This window comes from Mandrillus leucophaeus, unplaced genomic scaffold (genome assembly GCF_000951045.1).
Source record: "Mandrillus leucophaeus isolate KB7577 unplaced genomic scaffold, Mleu.le_1.0 Scaffold300, whole genome shotgun sequence".
Lineage (NCBI taxonomy): Eukaryota > Metazoa > Chordata > Mammalia > Primates > Cercopithecidae > Mandrillus > Mandrillus leucophaeus.
This window is the reverse complement of record NW_012103144.1, coordinates 1282019-1294658: the sequence shown is the minus strand read 5'-3', so window position 1 is coordinate 1294658 and position 12640 is coordinate 1282019. Positions and strand designations below refer to the sequence as shown.

Genomic DNA, 12640 nt, shown 5'->3' with positions numbered 1-12640 from the left:
ATATATATTTTTTTTTTTTTTTCCTTGAGATGGAATCTTGCTCTGTCACCCAGGCTGAAGTGCAGTGGCATGATCTCAGCTCACTTCAACCTCTGCTCCCTAGGTTCAAGCGATTCTCCTGCTTCACCCTTCCTAGTAGCTGCGATTACAGGCACATATTGCCATGCCCGGCTCCTTTCTGTATTTTTAGTAGAGAACGGGGTTTCATCATGTTGGTCAGGCTGGTCTCAAACTCCTGACCTAGTGATTCGCCCGCCTCAGCCTCCCAAAGTGCTGGGATTACAGGAGTGAGCCACCGCGCCCATCCAATACTTATACTTTGAAACAAGATCTATGATATATATTTCAATTCAATATATAACTATTGATTTTTAGGTAGGAACCTCTTTTCCCTTAAGTCTCATGTTTCCATTACGAGGGAAATTCATTCAAGTAAGCCTTTCCTCATTGCACCCCAAGGAGGAAAGAGTGGCTTATATGATGGGTGACCATGGTAAAGAATCGGCACAAGAAACTTAGCCCTTTCTGCATTCCTTTTTCCAAATTATGATGCCTGCAAACAGCACAACAGACAGACCTGTAAAGCAGTGATGAGATCTGAGGCCTGACCCTGTAGCAGAAGTTTGTGTGGCTCAGTAAATCTGGCTGATTCTGGGATTAGTTATTAGCCATCTTGCAGACTCAAAGCCACAGCTTTCGATTCTGTTCAAAGTACTTATAGTGAAAATGAAATCTCCTATCTTTCTAGTACCTGAGTCTAACTCACAGCTCAATCCAAATTTGAAGTGAAAAGTAGAAGGTGTTTTTTAAGCCCCTAAACTCCCCAAATGAAACATTTACCAAGTAAGAAATATATCATGTTGCCACTAAAGATGGAAAAGAGAAATAGGATATTATCCCTGCCCTCAATTAGAAAATATTAAAAACCAAACCAAATGAGGTAACTGATTATACACATATGTATTTTTATTGTCTGTTCTCATTATTCACTTCAGTCCCTGATTTTTTCCCCAATATTGTTTTAAACTAAATTTAACTTATTTTAATTAATAGTTATACTCTGAAACAAGACCTATGATATCTATTTCAATTCAATGCACAGCTGTTGATTTTTAGCTAAGAATTTCCTTTTCCTTAAGCCTAGTGTGTGTGTTTCTTCCACTATATGGTGATATCGTGGAAGAACAGCACAATATAGTGGAAGACACAAACATACTACAGTACTAAGTAAAATACAATGTATTTTAATAGAAGTATATAAAATTAGGTGGGCCCAGAAAAGGTAGTAAATAATTCTGACTGGCAAAAGAAAGGGAAGTATGCGTGCATGTTGATGGGGGGACTGAGAACAGGGGAGGAGGTTAAGAAGGGTTTTACAAAGATATGGTATTTAACCTATATTTTTGAACAATGAGCAGAATATTTAGGCAGACAACAAAGAAGAATATTTTAATTTTAATAGAAAGAAAATGAGATATAAGTTAACAAAGACTATTAGAACTTAAGAAAATTAATGGGAGCAGGAGTGTCACTGAAATTGGAGAAGGGCTATCTATCAATATATTCAAGGTGAGGGACCTGTTCCAAAGGAAGTGATTGAATTTATTGTGACTGAATTTGTGACGGAGCAGGAAGAGAAGTAGTTCCAGATTATGTGGCTGGTTATATGTCAAAACCATAAAATGAGAGGAATATTTAGAAAGAGGAAGCATTTTGCTGTAAAGGGACTGAAGCGGGGATAACGAAGTTGATTTAGACATCACCATTTAGAAATTTAGGCCTGGTCAATCACAGTGGAGGGTTGTCTTCATATGTATTGGAGTGGGAACCTTTTATAGAAATAAAATTTAAGGAACAGGACAGTATGGTAGGGCAAAAGAGGAAAACTGGAGGTGCAGCTAGGGAAATACCTATCTTTATGGGACAGGGGAGAAAGACAAGCCTTCAAAGGTGACATCATAACAGAGGTTTTAAGAAAATCTGCAGAGGTACTTAATGGAGGAGAGATTCAAGTGACAGCATGGGCAAAGTAAAATGTTGCAAGATGCTGCTGAACAACTAGGGAGCCAATGTAAACCACAGAAGAATTTCAGCACAGCTACAGAGCACTAGGAATGAGTAGACATTAGATTGCAGGAATTACTGGAAGGTAAAAAATGCAGGCAGTAAGTATAAACTACCTTTTCATAAGCCTTCATCAAGGATATGATTGCTCTGAAAGGTCAAGGAAGAAGATAAACCATCCAAGAAAAGTAAGTTTTCTCTAGTGGCTCTAAAAATCATTGCTTCTGAACATGTAAGTAATAATTTGTTTGAAAACCTAGAAAAACAAAGGTTAATAGCAGGCCTGTAACTCACTCCTTGCCAATCCAGGGAAGCAAGGGAAATGGGAAGATATAAATGATAAATTATTTCTTATCACAAATAAACCTCAAATATATTGATTTAAGAAGCAAAACTGAATTGGAATAATTCACTGAATTATGGTAACCCATAAGTATGTTTTCCATTTGTGTAATCAACAGAACATGAAATGGAGGTGCTCCTAAACTAAAACAGTTTCCTTTCCAAACTGCTTTTTACATGCATTATTCAAAAGTCATCTGTTAAAATAGGCCAAACCATGTAACAAGGGAGAAAAGACAGGTGTATCTGATGGTTTTCAACTCCTTCAGGAAAAGAATGCTGCTCTTTTATCTTCTGAATCATTAGAAAAGTATTATATTGAGTACTGAGTGTGCTTTGACAATTTCACCCTTTATCTTAACAGAAAACTTGTATTAAAGGTTAGGAGTTAAGTTGATATAAAGGCATGTAAATGTTAATCAAAATGGGTTAGAATAATCAAATTGCTTGACCATACATAGTTCACAAATTTGTAGAAATAATGTTCATCTCTTAAGAATATAAAATTAAGTTTTTAAAACATTTGCTCTAACATTTTATCTACTATGTATATATTAGACATTAATACAATAATCCCTGTGGTAAATTAGAGAAATTAAGTAACCTCAAAACCCTCTAAGACTCCCTTCTCCTACTCTCCGCATACTGTCTGGGGGCTTCAGATGCATTCTCCAAAGATAACAAAGTCACCACTCTTGATATTGTTATCTTCTGCTTCAAAGCTGCTTTATAGGCATGTTCACAAAGGGTACATGTAGTCTCTATCCTCCAAACCAATAAGCATCTACAGCTTCTGTAATTATTTGATGAAATCTTATTTAAGTTTTATTTTACATTACATAAAATAATTGTTGTTTATTTTACATTACATAAAATTGCTGTTCCTCTTGGCAACAAAGTGATCCCAATAAACTTAGGATAATTGATAATACCAAGACTTGTTATCATTGAGTTTTTAAATGAAAAATTCCTTTTTATTCAATATGTAGAGTGAATATATATTTTCAATGATATTTTTTCTTCTTCTAATCAAGGTAAATACACTCACTTGGACTTTACAACAACCTGTGCAACAACTGACCCTAGATTATTTGTCTACTGGTTGAGCTGTTTTAAATTTACCAACACAGAGATTTATAAACTCTGTGGCTTCAGTGTCACAAGGGAACACATGCTAGATAGGTTCACCATAACAATAGACCTGCACTGTCCAGTACAGAAGCCACAAGCCACATGAAACCATTGAGCACGGTAATGTGGTTAGTCCAAAGTGGGATGTGCTGCAAGTACAAACTATCTTTAGTATCTATGACTTATTATGCTGAAAAAAGGGAGTGCAAAATATCTAACAGTTTGTATAATAATGACATGTGAAAATTATTTTTCGAATATACTGGGTTAAAAAATTACAATTAATTTAATCTTTTTAGTATGGCGACTAGGAAATATTAAAGTATCAGCTTGTGTTATGTTTCTACCAGATGGCACTGATATGGATAATATTGAAAATGTCAGGCTGCTATGGTCAGAAGATTCTACTGACTTGAGAATTTCTATCCTTGTTTTACTACTAACCAGAAATATGTAAGAAAATAATAACTAAACATATTTTAAAATTTTCTTGTTACTCTTGAAATTATTTGGGGGAGGGGTTATATTTGACTAAAGAGAATGATAAAACGATTCCAATTATGATTTTAGAAGACTCTATAGTCATTTCAACTAAAATTTATATTACAAAAGGGATACAAGACAAATTAAATTTCACTTTTTTCTATTACACATTTTACAAATATAAAAGAATACACAATTTAAAAGTAAATTCTTAAGATGCTAAAACAAGGTATATACACACCTGTACCTATTGTTCAATTCCAGAAATAAATATCTTATGAATAAATGAATAGACTCAGATTAGAAAGATACCTAAAGAAAAGCTTTGAGTAGCCTACTAAGAAGGAGAAGTGGGTTACATTAGCACAACTAAATGTTTTTCTTCAGGATTTGTAAGAGGTAGTATGCAAATGTCTTCTGAATGACCTCTAATTAAAAAGAGATAGCAATTATAAACAAGACTATCAATTATAACTAAGTCTATTAAAATAGTTCCATCACAATGGAAAAATTAGATGCTTACAGCTAAGAGACAGTGTAACACATCATCAATGAATATATTTGAATTGAAATCAGAATTCATTAAAGTTTTAAGCAAAATTGTCTGTGTACGTATATATGTATTTCTTTTTGTTAGGCATCAGGAAATCTATAAATAACATCATTTTTGTTGTCAAAGTATAATTTATCGTAAAACATTATATTGAAGAGTAGATTGATTAAAAATGAATGTAGATATACAAAGGAAGTATTCTATTTAAAAAGAATTCCTGTTATGAGTTTACATAAGATTGTTGTTAAACCTATAAATACTATTTATCAGTGGTACTAAGAGGAAAGTGATCCTCCCCTTCAGATAATTCACTGGACCCTATAACATTATCAGCATACTGAAGGCTTCCTGAATAGTCAATAAAACGACTGAACAGCAACAAAAGGGGAAAAGCAGCAGCCAGAAGCAGTTACAAATTACATCACACCATTTGCAACAACATTCATAGAAATATGTGTATGTGTACCCTTGGGTTTATCCACGTACGCATATCTCTACATAGACATGTATAATAAGGGAGGGGGAAATGTAGACAATTAGCAAAGTGAACATGAGTGAATAAACCTGTGAGGCTGTCATGAAACAAAACAAAGTGATTGAAAAAAAATCACTAGTACAAATGATAAGAAATTAAGAAAGTCTTTATTTTATACCTTTCTCGTTCTGGTGAATGCAAACTAGTATCTGGTCTCAAGCAGTTGGTACTAGCACTCCTAGCCCTGTCAAGAAAGGGCTGCAGTTCACTAGTGCCAGTGCATTGCATCCAGTGGTAGAAGAGAAAGACAGAGAAAACAAAGAAAGGAAGACCATGTTAGAGAGTAAAGCATAAAATAATGTCCCCTTTACACAAAATGTAGAATCACTGGGATTCAGTTCATAAGGGTGTGAGAGAGTTGACAGAATGACAGTGTAAAATTTTGTTTAGAAAATGAAGCTAAACAAAGATTATGCTTAAATTGCTTTGCATAATTTTTAGAAGTGTCTCAGACTGAAAAACGAGACTAAATCACACCTACTTATGAAAAAAACTGGATACAGAAAGCAATAAAACAAAATGTCTAGAATTTCATTACCAAGAACAGATGCCACACCAAAACAAAATGAAGGACATCAGAGGAGAAATAATTTTACAACTCAACTTTTTTGGTTCACAACAATAGACAAGGGAAATGGAAGATATCACTTCCATATGTTCTTACCTAACCAGTATTTCATCAGTAAATCTCAATACTCTTGAGTTAAAGCATTCATGATGAAGGGAAATGTCCTGTCTAGTCACTGATTTGGTCTTAGTATGTGCAGGCAGAACTGAGCTTCACAAATTAAAATTACACAAAAATAAAATAAATTATAATTAAAATCAACAAGCACAATATACAAATGACAAAGCAACTAGACTTCTGACATTTGAGTTAGTAGATTTCATTTAGAGAATTATTCTAGTAGTAAGTTTTATAGTTAAAACAATTTTAGATATCATTAATTTAATGTTTCTCACTGTATAATTATTTCAAAAGAATATTTTATTAGAATGTAAATATTTTCTATTTAATGTTTTATTAGAATGTGAATTTTCTATTTTTAGTAGGCAAGGGATTAGGAACTACTTTATAACTGGGTGGGACTCACTGTTGTGGCTCTTACCTGTAAATATTCCAGTGAGAACTGCTCTGTAATAAAGGCATCTTGGGAGGTAATGTTTTATAGTGCCTACCAAGATGTCTGGAACGTAGCAACACAAACACGCAGGAAACAGAAAAATATATATGAAACCAATTTTTTTAAGATATTCAGAAAGTAGGAGGCCTATAAAGCTATATAGATAAATCTTTTGTCTCTTTTTTCTCAAAAGAACCACAATAACTATTTGAAGGGAAGACAATTATTAAAATATGAAATCATAGACACTTGACTTCATAAAATACTCATTATTTAATTATCTGAATTAGAAAAATACCTGCTGACCAAACTCTAGGAATTATTGATCAATAGTTAAATGTGCTACTTAATCTCTGATTTAATATTACGCCTACTTCTATGGAAGTAAACAACTCATAGCTAAAAGTAAAAATCAACTAATTTATATAATTTTGGAGTTACAATATGACTAAAAGAGTTAATGTTCTAAAACAAAACAAAGTGTTGACTAGCATTCCAGGGACACAGCTGGTTATAGTACCAGACAGCAGCAAAAAAACAGCAAAAAGCCAACAATTGATTGCAGAGGAGCAAGTTCTTTCTACTTATCAGCTTCTGTCTGGATCCAGATCCAATCACAGGAAATTTACCTTTGGAAGTAGGATAAGGTAGGCATTAGATGCAAACCAGAATACGGATTTTGAACCGGCAGAAAATTGGCCCAACAGCACCTGATTCCTTTAAAATCTGTGAGGGTTTCTGGACTGTCTATGCCATGAAGGACAAACTAGTTCAAGCCATATATTTTTTGATAATTTAATAACGTTCCATAAATTTAATTGACTAATTATGAAAATCTATCGTCTACTTCAGCTAGCAGAAAAGCACAACCAAGAGGGAATGGAATAAAAATTTATCAAAGAATTCCTAAACATCAAACACCTCACTGGTTTAATCATGTTTATATTAATGATCAAATCAAAGGAAATCTCATAAATCTTCAGTTAAAAAATGAACTAAAATGCCATTTTCTTTTCTTTTCTTTTTTGAGACAGAGTCTCGCTCTTGTTGTCTAGGCTAGAGTGCAATGGTGTGATCTTGGCTCACTGCAACCTCTGCCTACTGGGTTCAAGCAAATCTCCTCTCTCAGTCTCCCAAATAGCTGGGATTACAAGCGCCTGCCACCATGCCCACCTAATTTTTGTGTTTTTGGTTTTGTTTTCCTTTTTTTTTAGTAGAGATGGGGTTTCACCATGTTGGCCAGGCTGGTCTCGAACTCTTGACCTCAAGTGATCTGCCCGCTTCAGCTTCCTCCTTATTAAGTACAAGTTGAGGACAAATTTTACTGAAACTAAGGACTTAGCCTCCTTTCTAGACAGTGGAGTCTTCTTTTCAACTCCTAACCTCAGGCAAATATCTTTAGTAATAGATTGCTATAAAACTTTTCTAAGTATTGCTTCAAAAGTGATTTTTTTTTTTCAAGAATGGGACCAACATAGAATGGGAAACAGCTAGAAAATAGTACAAAATTTATAGTCTGAATGTTCAAGTTCCTGTCTTGGCTTTGCCACTTAATGGCTGTGACCTGGATAATTCGATTAAGTCTCCAAGCCTGTTTCTACATCCACAAAATGTGAGAAATAACATCCACTTAACAGGGGTATATGATAACACGTATACAATATTTAGGACACACTAGGATACAGTAAGGCAACTACAGCTTTTTCTCTATACTACCACTTCCTTGAGACACATTTTACTAAAAAATGGTTGGGCAATTAAATAATTTGGGAGAAAAGAAATTAAACATACAGATTAGAGCATGACTTTAATATGCTGTGTGTATTAAATTTCAAGGTAGACACTTTCATTTGCAAAGTTTCCAAAATGTATTTGACTCACAAAAACTTTTATTGGTGAAACATCTCATAGGACAAGTTTCCCTATTTTTGGAAAAAGTTAAGCAGAAGATATCAAGTAGATCTGATTTTGAATCCTTGCTCTATTAGTCCTCAAATAAACTTTCTGAGCTTTTTTCCTCATCTCTAAAATCAGGATAATAATATTCATAACATATAATTACTGTCAGGAAATTGACATAAAGTACATTAAATATTTAACACTGTGCTTGTTATTAAATAAGTGTTATTTTCCTTATGTTTACTGGAGACTAGTAAATCCTCAGACTTTATTTTTAAAAGTCCTAAGTGAACATGGTATGATGTATTTTGAAAGCTTTAGATTTTAGCCATGTAGTTATATAAATAATAAATGTCCATAGTTTATACGAAACCAAATTATATTATTGATATATCCATATAAAGCTGTGGTTATATATATTTACACATTTTGACATTCGTTTTTACTCAGATATAAATGTTTTTATAAATACATGAATATAAACATAGAAGAGATTATATATACATACACGCACATATTTTTGAACTCATATTGTCTCTATCTCCATACTTTTAGCATTACACATTACAGAATGAAAGACAGGAAGGAGAAAAGCCACTGGTGACATACGTTTTGCTCTGACACATTTGGCTAGCTCAGCTTCCGCTTCCTATCTTGTTGTAGTACCTGTCTACAGAACGTGATCTGCCTCACTGAATACTCATCTATTTTTAAGTTGTATACATACAAATATGATTATTTGCTTAAATCAGGAAATGCAAAGTCAACATACAGGGTCTATTAAATAGGCCTTGCAGAGCTCAGAATTATTAGCAAAGCACCAATCTTAAGGATAAGATTGTATAAAATGATGCAGCTATTATATAATATTATATAAGTATATAATATTTTACAAGTACAAAATAAGGGAAAGAAAAAATACCTTTAGTTATTATATTTAGACTACTGGTGTGAGTATCCTAGAAATATTCATACACTGAGTGCCAGGCACATACTAGGTAGCTTAAAATGTAATGATTTTTTTTGTGTTTGTTTTGTGTGCGTGTTTTTTTTTTTCTTTTGCAGTTTTAGTCACATCAACAGGACTGTGAGAAAACTTTCAGAATTAGTAAATAAACCATTATTATTATGAAATTGTTTGTTAAGAAGAACAAGTCATAATAAACCTGGATAGTTTATGCTTTGACTTTCGGTAGGTTTTTATAATATGCATGATTTTACATTTTTTTCTCAGCAAATAGAACTAATAATTTCCTCGATTTTTTCCTGTGGCACTTCAAGCAAAAATGGCAGCAGTTATCAGTAGTATAATTTTAGACTGTAAAAAGTTCAAACAAATTTTATTAGCCCAATTTTGTTTGCATTATTGGGCAGAACTACATATTACACACAGACATCATAAATCATGCATTTGTCTTTGCATCGCAAGTACTGCGGTTATACCTCTTTCCTTCTCTTTCCTCTTACTTTTCATTGGCTAAAATATTTGAGTTTGGTTATTATGTGTTAAGTTTGTTTCACTGACTTACTACTTCCTTAACTTCTATATTCATTTCAAATATACATTAAGTATTTATAGAATATGCTCCATGAGTAATCTGTAAGAAGTTTTACTTTGGATATGAAATTAAAGATGTAATGAGATTAACATAAAGCATCAGGCTCTAAGCTCCAATTTAGAAGCAAAAAGTATATATTTTGTCGCTTCTAAAGAGGTATTCATATTGTTATATGCCTTTGTGGGAAAGTTTGTACTACAGCATTTCTGACAACTAGTGGGCTAGGATAGTTAAGATCAGGTTGAACATCTTCATTTTTCATCAGGAAAGAAGCTGAAGCTCAGCCATTAAAAATGAACTGTTAAAGATTTTATCAAAAGCAAACAGAATATAAACAACAATAAATTCTAAAAGGAAATAAAAAAAGACTAAAACAGAGCAAACTCACAATTATGAAACAATGATACTGCCATACACAGATTAGACCTCTTGTGACTAGACAGGAATATGTGTGGGAAGGTTGGGGGCACTCACAGTGAGCATTTAGAATTTTAATTGCAGAAACTGGTTCCTCAGTTTTAGGAATTAAAACAGTCCCAGAGAGGCCCACTGGTCTCTGGATTTTTGAATGTGGAGATGGCAAAGTAGTCTGCCTGAATCAGAACTGAAATATATTTGGAACGTCTTCCATAACCTCAATATAAAACAAAACAAATTTGGAATACTTGGGAAATTTATTTGACCTGCTTGTAATAATACTACTAAGGGAGAGACGGAAGAATAATAGAATGGAAAGAGAGTCATCACACACAATCACCATTACCAAATCCCTGTATTTACCTGGTAGTATGTAGGCATTCTGCACTTCGTCCTCGTTTTGCTCTGGGCAGCATAAGAAGCTCACTGCACAGACAGGATGGGTGGTGAGTGAAACAGATAAATTATGAGACATGGGTTATGCCAATGGTATGCCAATGAAAACATGAAAAGGGAAGAAACCAGATTGTCTGCACTAGCATATTTGCTTGAGAGGTTAAACAAAAATAAACATGAAAGCATTTAAAAATTTTAAACAATAAAGTACAAATATTATGATTGAAGTCCTAGCTGTTGCTGATTTGCCATTGTATTTCAAAATGATTTTATAGAATATTAAAACAAAACAAAATTAAATATTCCTCAAATAAGATATAGGAATCTGTTTTCAATTATAGACAACTGAGTATTTTTTTAATACTATAAATTTGGCCTGATACCAATGGGAACTCCGAACATTTTTATATCTCTGTAAAAAATTAAAGCGTGGTAGTTTTCTTGGCTTTTATAGCCACTGAAAATGCAATACCATATTATGTTTCTTATTAACCAACTAACAATATAATTGATTAGAATTTTTATTTTAAAATTAATACTTTATCTATATCCAAATTAATTTCACAATATTGACTGCCCTGGTCAAGTGGCCCTGTGTTTTCCCTCCTCACCTAAACTCATGGTGCCCCAAATGAATGTTGATAAAACAGCCCTCATTCAACTCAAGCTGAGATGTCTGGAATCCTATTCCTCAGAGCAGCTCTTCATCCTGGTACCTATTGTGACTCCATTCTTGAAGGTCACAACCCTACTTTCTACAGTAGGATGGCAATTAGGTAGGTTAAGAAGTTCTACTTGGGTTCTGTGTCCTTGACTCCATGGTGAAAAAATCATTTAGCACCACTATCATGACCCTACTCCTACTGAAAGTTTCTCCATTTTAAAAAGCCAGAAGAGAATATTCAACAAGGTGGGTATTACAAAACCTTAAATCAGATCCTGAGCTTATAATCAGGCTAAATGTACAGGTATATGGTTACTTCAAGAAGAAAGTCTGTGGGCATGCAAAGCAACAGATTCATAATGTAGACTTATAGTAACTGTTTCCATGAAACATTAGTTCACAAATGCAGAATTAAATCTAAGTACATATCCCCGTAAGAATTCATCTCAATATTTCGTATTCTAGACATTTTCTTGAAAGAGATTTTATGAAAAGAGGTATATAACAGAAACATTATTATTGAAGTCCTCATAGAAACTCTGAAATTAACTTTCAAATGACATGTATCCACAATGTTTTAAATTATATAAATAACATAATTTTTATGATTACTAATACCTCAAATATTGTGATCCACAATAAATAAAGTATTTAAAAACTGCCTATGCAGGCTCCCTTCTTTAATTTAGGTCAACATCTAAGTCAACAAGCTGTACCTTTAAAGCTGTCTAAGCATAAATTCTGATTTTGTAAAAGAAATTGGATAATTATAACAATATATTATTAGCCAAATATTTCCTAGAATTGCATTTTAGAATATCTTAACAGCTGTTGCTTGAGAGAAGTTCATTTTTGAGTGATACTTTTACTCTCTAATGTGCTATGCCACAATATCTGCATATATTAAAACAGAACAAAAATTCATAACATTGAGATCATAATTTTGACAAATACCTGTCTTGTTCTGATAAATACTGACTATCCACGTCTCTGGCTCTATGATCAGCTGGACTTCGGGAGGCATCATGGTGTCTGGTTGGAGAACGTGACCTTCTTGTTGGATGAATTTCATCTAAACTCCTAAAATGATTACAAAATTCTATGTGTTAAATTGTTTCATCTTCCCAAAACAGGCAGACAGACTAAAGTGAAGGAACTGACAGTGATATGCAAATAAACACTGAAAAGTATTTGCGTCATAATCAAAACCTATTTTATCAATGAGTTAAGAGTATTTATTTTCTACGAGTTTTTGCCTGTGGCTGCATTTCTCCAACCTTCTTTCACACTTCTACCAAAAAACAATTTTCATCGGCATAATTAATTACAATTTCAGGAGTGTGTATCAGAGTAAAATGAAGTAGAGCAGTATATTATATGTTTTATTTATATTTCCAATCATTTAAAGTGCTTCAAAGAGACAATCCTAAAACTCTTCAAAGTCCATTCCGTCTCTTAACCTTATCTTCTTTA

At 33.2% G+C, this 12640-nt stretch overlaps 1 protein-coding gene across 5 annotated transcripts in view; it reads right to left on the bottom strand.

The window, feature by feature from the left end:
- The window catches only part of RIMS1 (regulating synaptic membrane exocytosis 1), a 501191-nt gene that overhangs the window by 132337 nt on the left and 356214 nt on the right, over window positions 1-12640 (bottom strand). For 3 of the 5 annotated variants that reach the window (XM_011987100.1, XM_011987099.1, XM_011987101.1), the window contains exons 13-15: window positions 12122-12247; window positions 10471-10533; window positions 5227-5316 (exon numbers count right to left, since the gene is read on the bottom strand). In XM_011987100.1, coding sequence (XP_011842490.1) covers window positions 5227-5316; window positions 10471-10533; window positions 12122-12247 — 279 coding nt within the window. Of the gene's footprint in view, window positions 1-5226; window positions 5317-5772; window positions 5887-6217; window positions 6296-10470; window positions 10534-12121; window positions 12248-12640 lie in introns of all 5 variants that reach the window. The other 2 variants (XM_011987097.1, XM_011987098.1) reach the window with 2 other exon arrangements.